This window comes from Ischnura elegans, chromosome 11 (assembly GCF_921293095.1).
Source record: "Ischnura elegans chromosome 11, ioIscEleg1.1, whole genome shotgun sequence".
Taxonomy (NCBI): Eukaryota; Metazoa; Arthropoda; class Insecta; order Odonata; family Coenagrionidae; genus Ischnura; species Ischnura elegans.
In genome coordinates, this window is record NC_060256.1 from 100,726,698 (window position 1) to 100,741,372 (window position 14,675).

A 14,675-nucleotide genomic window follows, 5' to 3' on the forward strand; every position below is an offset into this window, starting at 1 on the left:
GAAAATTACTTCATCAGAATCTTCAATATGCACTGTGAATAATGTTATCGTGGCATAAGCACGGTAGTCCTTTTTCGCCGCGTTCTCAAACATTTTTCCGTAACTTATCAAATATTCGTAGTCTAGGTTTGTAATAAACATAAACACAAATTGATATTTTTACAATTTATTTTCCTCTTCAGTGATCCTTGGAATTTTCCTTACAATCCTTGCAAATATAAACCATATGGCTCGCGCACATCCAATTATTGCACGAGCAACAGAACAATTTTGTTTTAATGTCTTTATTCCGCGGACATACAACACATCTACCACTTTTTCCTTTTCTTTGCTTCGTAGCACTTTCAAGTGTTGATAAATCAGCGAAATAAGCTGTCTTTCTTTTCAGTTCATTTGGGATCATTTTCATTTCCGCTCTCCTCCTTATAAATGACTTTACCAACTCCCTCGAAATTTCTCGCGGGAATTTTGATCTATACATCTTGCTTCCTGGATTTAAGTTATTGTGTATAACAAATGAGTTAATGCCTACCACATTTATCAAGTGGAAAAAAATCACCATTGGCCATCTATTTGCATTTCTTGAAACACTATATGTTACGCACATCTCATCCACTGTGTCAACACCACCCTCAGTGGCGTTATAAAAAGATATTATCTCCGGTTTCTTCTTGTCACCAGTTGAACTGTCTATTCTCATACTGCTATGCATAGTTGAAAGCAAAATAACGTTTTTACCTTTTTTGGGAACATAAGATAAGATAGTCATATTCTTTCTAAATCCAAAAAGACTACTATTCACCTCCCTCTGTTTTGTACAAACCATCTGTTGTGGTAATTCCCTTTTGTTTTTTTTCAGAGTTCCCACCAGTGTCAATTTACTTTGTAACATGTATTCTGCCAAGGGTACACTTGTAAACCAATTGTCAACAGTGACATTTCTCCATGTCCCTGAAATTGGTTCTACTAGGCGCCTTACCACCTCTTTAGGAGTGTTGTCTACTTTGTAGGGTCCTTCGGGTTGACTCCCTGCATACACCTCCAAATTGTATGTATAGAATACATTAGAGTCAACCAATGCAAATATTTTAATGCCATATCTTGCAGGTTTATTTGGGAGATATTGCCTGAATGAACATCTTCCCCGAAAGCCGACTAACTGCTCGTCTACCGTAGTGTACTCTGACATGACATAGTTATCCTGAAACTTTCTGACCAGCATTTCAAAAAGTTGACGAATCGGAGCTAATTTGTCAATTGTTTTTCTTTGTGCCCTACTGTTGATATCATCAAATCTGAGACACTGCAAAAGAAAACGGAATCTTTGATAATTCATGGACGCGTAAAATATTTCAACACCCAAACCATCTCGATCCCATAAATCCTTTATATTTTGTCGCCCAGATCTATTTGTTCCCGCGAAGAGCAGAAGTCCTATAAAACATTCAATTTCTACCTCATCAGTTGGCCTGGTATCCCTCGTGCGCGAATAATTCGCACCTACTTTTTGAATTTGAAGATTTGTGCATGCGGTAATTGTATTGATCACTTCCCTGTCAAAAAACAATCGAAAACAATCTATAGGGCTCTTGATACTATCTTTTCTACCTTTGAATCCAGGCTTTTCAGAAATGATATTCCTTTTGGGTGTTCTTACATTGGGGTGCGGTTCCTGTTTGCTCCATGTAGTTGTGCTGTCTTTCCCCAGTAGAAGGTTGTTATTTTCAATGGGTAGTTCATCTTCGGAAATATCAGCCTCCTCCTCAGTTTCTGTTTCGTGTTCTGAAGGTTCAACGAAATCATCAGAAGAAGCATCGTCCGTGTCACTCAATTCTTTATCGGATGATTCATTCAAAAGTCTTATTATTCTTTCTCTTTCCTTCTCTAAATTTTCCGACATCTACGGATAAAAAATTGAATATTTTAGTTCTGCAATACAATTCACTAGTAAAAGTACATTAGGTATGTATAAAAAAAACACTTAGTTCCATTTCACCGACACAAGATTGATTAGTAAGAAATAACCACATAAATATATTCCTTCTAAAATGATGTTGTAAAATAGTAACTTAAGAATTAAGTTCTGAAATATATTTTAGAAGTAATAAAATGTATCAAAATCAAACTTACAGTAAAAGGTACTTACTTTTTACAGGGCGACCTATCACACTATATATGAAATTATGGATGGTAAATTGATGATGAAAAAATAATATTTTCGGATAAGTTGTGGGTGGATAGTCAAATCGAGAAGAAAATCTGAAATATGATATGAGATATTATGACCATTAAACCATGAATATATTCAATATTTCATCAGAACTGTTCAAAGATAGTAAGAGTCTAAGAGAAACCTACCTCACAGGAAGCACATGCCAAGGAGTATGCGGCGCAGAGTCAATTGGGGTGTTCAGGACACCCCGCGCGAGTAACGCCAGGAGCGAATGTAGAGCGAATGATTTGAAAGACGTTCTTCAGCAAATAAGATTAAAATACGAGAATTCATGTTACATTGTAACACAAATTTCACATTAACAATGTGGCAAGCAACATAAATGAGGTTTGGTGTGAGCATCGATCGTAAAAGATTGAGTAGCACGAGCATTATTCTGTTTTGAGGCTACTACTCAAGTCACTTACTATGTATGGCTGACAAAGTCGGTGTCAAAAGAAAGAAAACATTTCATATTCCAGCTACTGAAAAGGAGAGGTTTGTGGAATTAAGACTAACATATTGATGCAATGAAATAAAGGGTGGGGTGTTCAGAACACCCCGCGCGAGTAACGCCGGGTTAATAGGACTTAGTAAAAGACATTCATTCAGCATCGCCCAAGGCTGTGAAAAATATTTTAACTAAATTGTTATAATTCTTAAAAATCATAATAAATTAACTAAACTTGCTCATTTATTTATCAAATTAATAGTTTATAAAACTAATGTTGCATTAGAAACAATCTTGAGTCTTTTTTCTATGATTTCAACGTTTGTTTATGCCCATATACAGGATAGTTTGGCTAATTGGGGCAGCCGCTTAATTGGGGCAAAGTGCACAAGTCCCAATATGTCCCAATTAACCGGAATCTACTGTAATAGTAAAAAATGGCATGTGCACAGGCCCCTGGCTGAATGCATCGAATACACCAACATTAAAAAAATTATTTCCACCCCTTCTCTTTCCATGCTCATCCAGGATGAACCCACAAGATGGAACTCCCTTTTTTAAATGATGAGGTGTCTTCTGGAAAAGAAGCAAGCAATAACATCAGCTGCCTCTAACCTGATTTTTTATTGTAGACATAACTCCAACATAGTGCAATGCTATCAAGCCATTGATTGGTGTTCTGGATGTTTTTGAAGGAGCTAGTGGAGGTGCAGACACAGTTTCTTAAGTTTTCCCCCTAGTGAATAGCATTATGGATTTCCTAGATACTTAGAAGACTTCGCACAGTCATACAAGGTTTCGTCAATGATTTGCTGTTTTCCATTGAAAGTTGGTACATATGAATTTCTGGAAAAAGAACAATTATTCACTTTTGCCACAATTCTTGATGTACGATTCAAAATCAGTGATTTCCAAGATTCAAATAAAGCTGAGATGATAAAAAATAAATTGGTTTTGGAGATGACAAGTCTGTCTAAACAAAGTCACCCAACAAAAACAGATACCTTAAGAAAAGTGCAACCGAAAATTGATGCTGTAAAGCAAAAGAAATCAATGCGGGGAATTTATTAAAAATAAAAATGTAGACTTTTTAAAATGTACATATTTCATATATATATTTTTTTGTACATTAATCAATTGAAATAGAAGAATAACATTTAATATGCTCAGTGCAATTCTAGTATTCGAGGCATTCGAAATTTGAGATATGTATTCCAATATTCGAGCTATGATTTAGTATTCAAATTCGATATTACAGTTCGAGGAACCTGCTATTCGACCCATTTCTAGTTTTTATTAATACTATTTGGATTTCATTTTAATATAAGACCTTAAGATGGTGTAAGATCCTAAACTGGTTGAGGAATTTAAAAATAAACCAGTGGAAATTGTAAAGCTGATTTTGAACATAGAAATACTTTTCCTTCGAATTCTAATTTTGAAATGCTTTTCCTTTGAATATGGACAGATTCCACAAAGTGAGATATAGATGTCATACCATTTTATTGGGAATTGGATTAATTTTATTACTCATCATCTAATTTCCTAAAAGAAACATTCACTCACAGGGAATGCTCCAATAGCCGTGGTAATTTGAAACTCACTGCATTTGTCTAGTGGAGTTGAGGCAATGATGCATTGGAATGACTCAATGCACCTCATCACATCCTCAGAGCTCACAGGGAGTTATCTTTTATGACTCAGCAGTCTGAATGTCAAAAGAAAATATGTCGAGATATCCCTTGATAAGAAAAGAAAATAACTAGTTATCTTGCGAAAGGAATTTACTGTCATTTAATCATTCATTAAAGGAGCCAAATGCTGACCAAGTACAGTGGAACCTCGTTAAAGCGAGTACGGGCTATAGCGACACCCCCGCTATAACGAGAGATAGCCGATGCACCGTCAATTGATCCTATAATAAGCGTGTTAAAAAATTCGTTTTTACGAGACCCTTTCGGTGTTGGCTCTCGCCATAGCGAGGGTTTCACCGCCGGAAGACTTTCATCAAGACTCCTTAACCTCTGTAATTGCTAGCGATCTGTTAGAAATGAAGTTAATGGAGTGCTCAGTATCAAATTTATGTGGTCAACTGTCGTTCGATAAATATAATGATGACGAAACAATGCTTTGCATGATTTTTATTCAGTGCGGCGCTTATAAATTGTTTGAATAGTTAGTCGTTATTTGAGCAAGGAAATTTAGTGATGCAAAAAACATCGCCTTTCGTCTGGATTTATGCTTACGTTTATCGGATAGATGTTTATCTGTCGCCGCACCACTCCTGTTCCAGTATATCTGTTCGCAACAGGTATATTGGCTATTATTTGCTCCACCTCCGGTAAAGCGACAATTCGCTATAGCGAGTGTTTATTAGTGCACCGTGGGGTGTCGTTATATCGAGGTTTCACTGTATGTATCATATCCCCCCAGTCCCATTTTCTTCCAATTATGAAGTCCAAGCACTTTTCCTTCAGTCACTATCTTAGACTCTTTATCTTTGGAGACCACCAATGTCTGAGTGCCGAGCTGTGCAAGGAAAAGAATGCCATGCACTCAATTCACACAACTGTCTAAAATGGAAATGAATGCAGGTTGAGCAATAGGGTAGTTTCCTTCATCAAAGAAAACAAAAGGCATTGATTGTGATTCGTTACCCAACATTAGTGTATTCATAATATACAAATTATTTGGTTTTAGAAATGCCAGTTTAGACAAATGTTAATGATAAATTTTAACATCATTTGAAATAGGTCAGATTGGCACCCATGCAATGCTACTCCATGTGACGTCACAGGGATCTAGTTTCTATACAAGTAGATGAAAGTTTTACATTGTCTGAGATTACCAATGCATGCATGAGGAACAGATCTCAGAGGAACATTTCTTAATAATCACCTACTAAAATTGCCTAAGGTCGGAAAGTTTCCTTCATTTGATAGGGTATTAATAATCCTTATTTAAGCCAAGCACTACCTGCTAGCAGCCTGCATCGTATTAGAGCTCAAAGCCTCGCCCAAAGGCCACCACACACGGAGGCAGCCGGAACCAGAAATATGTCACACAGGCTTTTCCCAGCATTCATACTTAGCCATCATGTTTTCGGGTGCTTGAAAATTTTCACTTTTCATTTAATCATGAAAAATAGATATTGTCATTTAAAAATCTAAGAGGAGGTTCTATTAAAGGCATTTCTATTCTGATCTGCAGCTAATGTTCTGCAATAGTTCAAAGCATCAAAACAATTCCAGATGCTGCATGCTTCAAGAAAAGATTTTTCCATGACAATATCAGATTTACTCATATTTTCCCTTACTTTTACCAGAAGACTCAAATTCTCTGAGCATTCCACATTTCATAACACCTGAACGAGTTTAAATGCATTTTTGTCCAAACTATTGATTATAAAACACCATATGGAGGGTAAATGGTGCAAGGCATCTGATAGACTGCAAAGTGTACAAGTGAATTCTGAGACCCAGATTTCGGATAAGTCTGTCTTGAGATTTATTGGGGGAAAACTAAGCAAAATACCATTGAAATGATAAGAATAATGGAACTATCGTAAATTAGTCTAAATTTTCTCAGATTTTGCACAAGGGACGTAAAGTAATTTCAGCAATTGAGTTATCATCAGCATAGCACTAACTACTAAATGTAAACCCTGATGCTGTGGAAATGTATATGAGGTCAGTTTTGAAATAGTTCCACAGCGTGAAGGATTTTTATGTAAATGCATTGTTTTTCCATTTTTATTTTTTTTCTGTGAACCTTTCTTTTCTGTATTATATTTTGATACATATATTTGAAATATTAGAATAATTATAGAATGATTTCAATTATCTATAGCATGTCACAGGTCTTATTTGCTATTCTGTCTTCTATTTTTTATGTAAAAATCTGAAAAATACATATTTCAATCAGTGGCAGACACAGAAAAAAAATCAAGGAGGGGACAAAAAAGATATCATGAGCTACCCTTACTTTTATCGTAATAAAAAAATAATCAAGCCACAAGCAAAGATTATTAAGTTCAAAACATAAAAATTAAGACAATGCCACCTTATGTTGTAAAAAATATGCAATTGTGGTTCTGCAATAATCGGCAATGAGGGCGGCCTAGCGAGCACGACCCCCCATATCTGCCACTGATTTCAATGCATTCGTATGACCTTGCTCGGAAAAGCACATCATTTCATAGCTGTTTTATGTTTATGTATGCAATATGTTATCTTATAATTTGAAGTAATGTAAAGAATTTTGAAAAAACACAAGACTTTCAGCTCTTAACATTTTTTCTTCTAGAAAATGTATGCACTTATGCACCTCTATCTCTTTATTGCAGTAATGTTCTTTACTTTTCAGAGCAGCTTCCTATTGAAAAAAAAGGCCTACATATATTATGACTGTGATCAACTTTGAGGACATTTTTTTCTTTCCTCGATTCAGTGAATGAGGGGAAACGGATGTGGGGAGTGGATGTGAGGATGAGGAAGAAGAAACCTAAAGCACCCATCTAGGAGGGATAATTATTGTAACTCTGTCTTAGGTCCCTTTTTCTGGAGCCAGTGGTTCCACCCCTAACCACACCCTCTACCCTTGCTTCTTCCACCTCTCCCTTCCAAACACAACTAACTCTCGCTCCTCCCTCGGCCAACCCTGAGCCTCTACATTCAACACCATCTCAGCCAAGCGGTATCGCATGAGTTGATAATCTGGTGCACCCTCCCAATATCCTTTCTGATCAACTATTTACAGATACCTTTTTTCAATCACTTGTCGAGGAAACTAATATTTTTGTGGAGGAAATATTTCTTAGAGGTGTCTCCAAAATAGCTCGCACAAAGGACTGGAAAACCCTATCAGAGGAAGAGTTACAAGTGCTCCTCGGACTTGCTTTCTACATGCAGATTATTCATCTACACTAGCTAGACAACTATTCATGCAAAATTTGGGGTTCATTATGTATTTCTCTTGTAACACGTCCCAGGACTGGTTCATTATGGCGAGACAAGCTTTGCATTCCACCAGAAATCTGGTGGCTGGAGGGTAAGAGGACCCTATTTTCAAGATTAGGCCTATTGATGAGCACTTCCATAATATGGAAACAGTGCATTATCCTACGCAGAATCAGCATATGGATGAATCCATGGTGGCTTGGAGAGGAAAGAGAGACAGTTTAAATTCAATATATAGTTAATATTTATAGCTTGTATACACTGTAAATATATATTTAACATGTTGCATATTTTGTACATATTTCCTAGTACATGTGCATTTCTTATAAGGTCATTGTAAAAATTACTCCTGAATCACATAGCGGCACATATTTTAGGTGAACACAGTGGATCGAAATTTAAAGGTTGAAGTTCATAATTCATTTGCTTCCTTCGACAAAATTCCTAATACGCTGGTGGAATTTAGTGGAAAATTTATGCTTGAAAATAACAGTACATAACAGCAGTAGAAATCAATTTATTCCCATACACTTTGAAACCATATTTTATTATTAATCAAGTATAGTATGCGCTTGCAAAAAAAACTTCATTTCACTTGATCGAGGACCACTTGTCCTGCATTGATCTCATAACTTAAGAGCAGTGCAGCTCAAACCTCGCACAGTTGATATCCTTTCTTCTACATATGATAATCCCTGACAACAATATGCAACAAAAGCCCAGCGTCAAAGCAATAAAAATAGCTTTACTGAAACTTCTAGAAAATAGTGGGCTGAAGAGTCAGATAGTAGAGGACAAGCCACAAGATCACTCCGATCTACTATTTAAGTTTTTTCAGTCAGTTGTACTTGGTTTTGGAAACTCCTGCAGAAGAAACAGCTTCAGACCACATACCAATGACTTGATGCTCTTCAAAGAAAAAAAGTATCCCTACAAAATTTATGCCACCACTATCAATTTCAATTCAACCACATCAGTTTCATTTCTAATGGTAGTTCATTCTTATGCCAAATTCATACACAAGCACATACATTCAATCTTTTTCTCATTTACTCTGTACAAATTGAAGGATACTAATTAATAAAAATAAGAATGCAACGTAGAGCATGCCACTGATGTATTATGATAAAATGCGACCGGTTGCAGTCATTATGTACACCATCATGAGGCAGAGTAGGAGAGGGGGATGTGGTTGGAGGGGAGTAGGGAGGGGAGGGTTGACTAGCGGTGGTGGGTCAAGTTGAGGAGGCTAGCGATTCGGGCTGGCAATAGTGGGGATAATGGGTGTGGGATTGATAGCAGTGGAGAAATATGCAGGAAGATAATGTCATTGAGTTATGATGAGTCTTTAGCGAACAGCCTAATCTTCCCATATTGGAATGAGCTCATTTTGATTCCCAATGGGACCAGATGAACTGCCTAGGGTTTAGAGGTGATATTTATTTGACTCTCATCTAGATTTTGTTCTGCAAAGTTGAAATTGGATGTGGAATGGATGAGGATGACATGGGAGCCCCAATTTCATGAATTTGATGTGGCTGTTAGAGGCCATCGGATAAATAAAGCATCTGGAATTTATGATATTCCCACAGAGCTAATTAAAAATGTAGGAGAAAAGATGTTGAACCAGCTGTACAAAATCATTAATATAATGTACATAGTAATTGTAATGTAATTACCTCTTCGGTTGTAAAATATTCTGGAAAGTGCCAATGATGTTAATTTCGTTGAAATGATAAGTAGCTATTGTCATTTCAAATCCATCTTTTGTCAATTTGATTTCATGGAGCCATACCTGGTAAATGTGATAGGTCTACAGTTTAATTACAGTTACATAGTATTTAATTTTTTAAATACAGGGTACAAAGTAGAGGGCTTAAACTAATTGTATTCATAATCTAAAAAACTTCATTTGCTAAAGAAATATTTTGTAAATTCATGATTTCTCAATATTATGTTTTCTTTTATGATGGAAAATAATTGTGTTTTTATATTTGGGGGGGGAGGGGTCAATCGAGTTGCATAGCCATCTTTCAAGGATGTTTACACCATTTGCTGTTTAAATTCCTCATGCCAACTCCGTCATTCCCCAACCTGTCTCCTTATTGTACTTCACCATATTCATAATTTGGAAATGACAACCATGAGTGGCACCACCCACATACTTCTATTAACAAAGTCTAAGTAATATGCATGCTTTTTATATACGTATACATAATTAAAAATACATAAAAAAATTAAAATATACATAACTCTGATGCCATTCCACAACGCAGCTTTAAGTACAGGAGGTAAGAAATTTTGGTGATGTATTTCTGGGATGATCCCTAAAGGAAAAGTTCTTATGAAGTTCGTTTTTACAAACCTCCAGTTTTTTTGGTCCCGTGAACTTAGTAACAACGAGAGTCTAGTGTAGTGAGGCATATATGGAGGTTGTGGCCAACAGCTGAGGTCCTTTGCACTACCAGGGAAGGAAGAAAGCACCCAATCAGAGATCGGGCATTCTGTGAAAAATCTCTGCCACTGCTGGGATTTGAATCTGGAGCAACTGGGTGGGAAGCCAAAACACTAGCCACCACACCACCCTGATCCCCTACATTGCGCGTGTCTTAGGGGACAATTTCTTGTTAAAACACAGAGAAACTCTGCACAGTTAGATTTTTATATGCTTACTAATGAATCATTTGACCCCTGTTGAGTGAAAGGGAAGCAGCAAAGTTTGATGAAAAAAGGATAAGAACAAATGTGCAGTAACTTATGGATGACCTAATTTTCCATTATCAGGTGATTGCAGTGAGTTAGTAGAGGTATGTGGGCGAGGCAGTTTGTGGGTATTCCATCTCAACTTATAAAGCGAAAAATTTTTGTATTTCTCTTGTCCAAATCTGGCCTTAGAGTAACATGCCAACAGAAAAGAAACCGATATTCTCACAAGATGATGGTGGCAACACTAACTTTGTCAAGGCACGTTTCCCCCAGGGTAAAGAGATGGCTACCCTTCAACTCACCATGACTGCGGAAACTTATGATGGTATCACTTTCATCGATGGCACCAATGTCGGCCCCACTCAGGCTCAGGCCGGGAGCTGCAGACTCAAGGCCCTCATCCCCAAGTGCTTCGTAAAGGCCAAGGAGGAACTGCGGGGCTGACCCTCCAACTCCTCTGCGAGCTGCAAACACAGGCAGTTGCTCTAGAGATACATAACACATTCACACCAAACATTTAGGCAGCTTTAAATTTAGGAACCTGTTTTTTGGGACAAAGTAATTGAGTTGGCATCACCAAACACGGTAAATCACAGTACCACTGCATCACCCATCGGGAGGAGACATTAAAAACAAAACTATAATACATTTTTGGAAAGTATAGCAAAACGCTGATAGTTCCAAGGTAGGAGAGGAAGCCAGGAGATAGGAAAACAAGATTAAAAATCCATTCAAAACAATTTTTCTATTAATGTGGTCTTTTCCCTGGGCTACAACCTTGTCACGGTGGAATGGCTTGCGCGTTCCTATGACCCCAAGAGCTGCACTGGCGGGATTAATTCTAAATTATTCCCGGTAGGGCCACCCATGCCAGACAGGTCAAAGGGTAGGAGCCAGACGAAAGGTAGTCCACGTGATGGTGTCACATAAAAAACACTGTTGGAATGGAAGTGGAAAAACCCTACCAACTATCTCTTCCCTGAAGACATGGAGCACAACCAAATGAGCCTCGGAATCTCATCGAACAAGACCCCTCCGCAAAGGGCGGGTGTCGGTCACGGCAGCGAGGTCGGCAAGGTCCTCGGGGTCGTCTACATGCAAAATCCTTGCAGAGACTTATCATCATCATCAGCAGCAGCAGCAATGAAGAGAGAAGAAAAGAAGGCAAAGAAGATGGAGAAGAGGACGTCGGCTATAAATATAGGGACGTGGAATGTGAGGACAATGATGAGGGCGGGGAAGTTAGAATATATCAAAAGGGAAATGGATAAAGGGAGGATAGATATCTTAGGAATATGCGAGGTGAGGTGGAGGGATGGGGTGGACTATTGGAGTGATGGGTATAGCTTCAATATTAAACAGGAGGATGGGTAAGCGTGTGGTAGGTAAGCGATAGGATTCTGGTGGTAGAAATTTAGGCCCGGCCCAACAACCATGTGGTGGTCCAAGTTTACACGCCCACTAGCAATCATAGGGAGGAAGAAGTAGATGAGGTGTACGAACAGCTCGAGGAAATAATTTGAGAAACTTCAAGTAAGAAAAATCTGGTAGTGATGGGGGACTGGAACGCTTCAGTCGGGGAAGGGAGGGATGGAAACGAAATAGGAGAATTTGGATTAGGAATTCAAAACAACAGGGGAGAGAAAGCAGCAGAATTTTGAAGGAGAAACATGTTGTTCATTACAAACACTTGGATTAATCATCACAAAGGGCGAAGGTACACATGGAAAAGTCCAGGGGATATTGGGAGATATCAGATAGACTACATCATGGCAAGGCAAAGGTTTAGGAATAGTGTGAAAAACTCGTGCAGCTTCCCAGCAGCAGACGTGGATTCAGACCACAATCTAGTACTTATGAAAAGCAATGTAAGATGCAAAAGAGTTATGAAAGTTAGGAAGGCAAAGAAATGGAACATAAAAGCCCTGAAGGGGACTATGAGGAGAGAATATCAGGAACTAGTGGACATTAGTATACATACTACATAGTATAGTTACTAGACATCCCCTACACAGGAGATTGAAAGTGCGAAGACTGTTGAGGAAAGATGGGATAATATTAAAACAGGAATCGTCAAAGAGGCTGAGAAGTCAATTGGTTACGTTGACAGTAAAAGGATAAAGAAGCCATGGATAATGGAGAACATGATAAGAGAAATGGAGAAGAGGAGGATGTGGAAGAACGTGAACACAGAATAGGGCAAAAGAATGTATAGATAAATTAATAATCGATTACGGCGTGAAACTAAGAGAGCAAGGGAGGCTTGGTGGAAAAGACAGTGTGAGGAAATGGAAAAGTTCCAAAAGGATGGAGAAGTAGGCACGTTATATGCCAAAGTTTAGTTGCTATTGGGCGGCAAAAGAGGACAAACATTGCCTGAAATTAAGACTAAAGATGGAAGGATGCTAACCGAGTGAGAAGAGGTAGAGAATAAATCGAAGGAATACGTGGAGGATTTGTATGATGGAAGGAACAGGCCAGAGAGATTGACTTTAGAGGATGAAAGTGAAGTGGAGGAGGATAATCTTGGATCAGGGATATTACATTTGGAAATAGAGAAAGCACTTCGTGAAATGAAGACTAGGAAAGCAGTAGGCGTGGACAATATCCTGTGTAAGCTTCTGAAGAATCTAGGGAAGGGTAGTAAGAAGAGGTTTTTCGAACTAGTTCGCAGGGTCTATGAGGAGGGATGTTGGCCGGAGGATTTGGTGAAGACGGTTTTAATTCCGCTACCGAAAAAGACGAAAGCTGTGGAATGCGGAGATTACAGGACTATTAGCCTAATATCACATGTGGCGAAAGTGGTACTGAGGATATTGAACAGACGAATGGAGGCGAGGGCAAACGAATATTTGGGCGAAGATAAATTTGGTTTCAGAAAAGGGGAGTCAACTCATGATGCAATAGCAATAATGAGGTCCCTCGTGGAGAGGAACCTAGAATATGACCAGGACATATAAGCCTGTTTTGTGGATTTTGAAAGTGTTTGATAGGGTGAACTGGGCGAAGTTAATGGATATTCTCAAGAGAATAGGTGTAGATTGGAGGGATAGGCGACTGATTCGTAATCTGTATATGGCCCAGACTGTGCAAGTGAGGATTACAGATGGAGAGTCTGGAGAAGCATGGGCCAAGGAGTGAGGCAAGGCTGTCCTCTATCGCCGCTGCTCTTTAACGTGTATGCGGAAGAGATGGTAAGGGAAGCGTGGGATGAGTTAGAAGCTGGATTAAAAGTGGGCAGGATGATGATCAAATCAGTGAGATTCGCGGATGATCAGGCGTTGATCAGCCAGTCAGCGAGGGGGCTTCAGACTCTAGTGGATGCGTTATACAAGCCTTGCGAGGAGTATGGGATGAGGATTAATCACAAGAAAACCAAGGTTATGCAGTTTTGTAAAGCATCACGAACGAGGAATGTGAGACTTAAGATGAAGGTGGGTGGTGAAAAACTTGAGCAGGTTGAGCAGTTCAACTATTTAGTCAGTATGTTAGAGGAAAACGGATACATAATCATAATCATAATTTATTCAACATTAAACATAATACAATGTAATAGTCTTCGTCAAAGAAAAACTAAATCTAGAATATACAATTTAGAGTATTGCTCTCCAGAAATTCATTGAGAGAATAAAAAGCTTGAGTCACTATCCACAAGTGAAGAACACCTTTAAACTTTCTTAAAGTACAATTTCTTGCCTCTTGAGGTAAGTGGTTGAACATGCAAAGTTTAACATGGTCAAAAGAATTTTTTGTAGTTGACAGCCTACAGTGGGGCTGTAACAGATTATGTTTGAGCCTTGTGTTGTAATGGTGGACATCAGCACCAGTTTTATGGCTGTCAATATTCACTTTCACATTTATTAAACATTTAAATATATATAGACCGTACAATGTCATAATCCCTTGCTGCCTGAATAGTGGTTTGCAGTGCTCCCTTACGTTAGAATTGGTAATAATCCTAATGGCTCTTTTCTGTAGAATGAATAACTCTTTAGATGAGGAAGAATGGCCCCAAACCTCAATGCCATAGGAGAGGTGGCAGTGAAAAATGGCAAAGTAAACTGCTCGAAGATGTTCGGCAGGAATGAGTGTTTTCAGTTTTCTAAGGAGGAATATGGCTTTTGATAACTTAGCAGTTGTAGAGGATGTATGACAATCCCATGTTAGTCTGCAATCAAGGTCAAAGCCCAGTAGCTTTAAATTTCTAGTGTGGTACAGAGTAGGGCTTAAGGAGAACACCATTTGTTGGGTTTTATTTGTGTTAAGGGCAAGCCTGTTTGCTGAGAACCATTCTTCGGCCACTGAAAGGATAACATCCGAAGGATAGGTGGGGTCATTTAGATCATGC

The 14,675-nt window shown here is 38.3% G+C and overlaps 1 protein-coding gene across 2 annotated transcripts in view; it reads right to left on the minus strand.

Moving 5' to 3' along the window:
* The window catches only part of LOC124167717 (protein 60A-like), a 62,749-nt gene that overhangs the window by 39,624 nt on the left and 8,450 nt on the right, over positions 1-14,675 (minus strand). Inside the window, exon 2 of one of the 2 annotated variants that reach the window (XM_046545723.1) lies at positions 10,630-10,812. In XM_046545723.1, coding sequence (XP_046401679.1) covers positions 10,630-10,812 — 183 coding nt within the window. The remainder of the gene's footprint in view (positions 1-10,629; positions 10,813-14,675) is intronic. The other variant, XM_046545724.1, reaches the window with a different exon arrangement.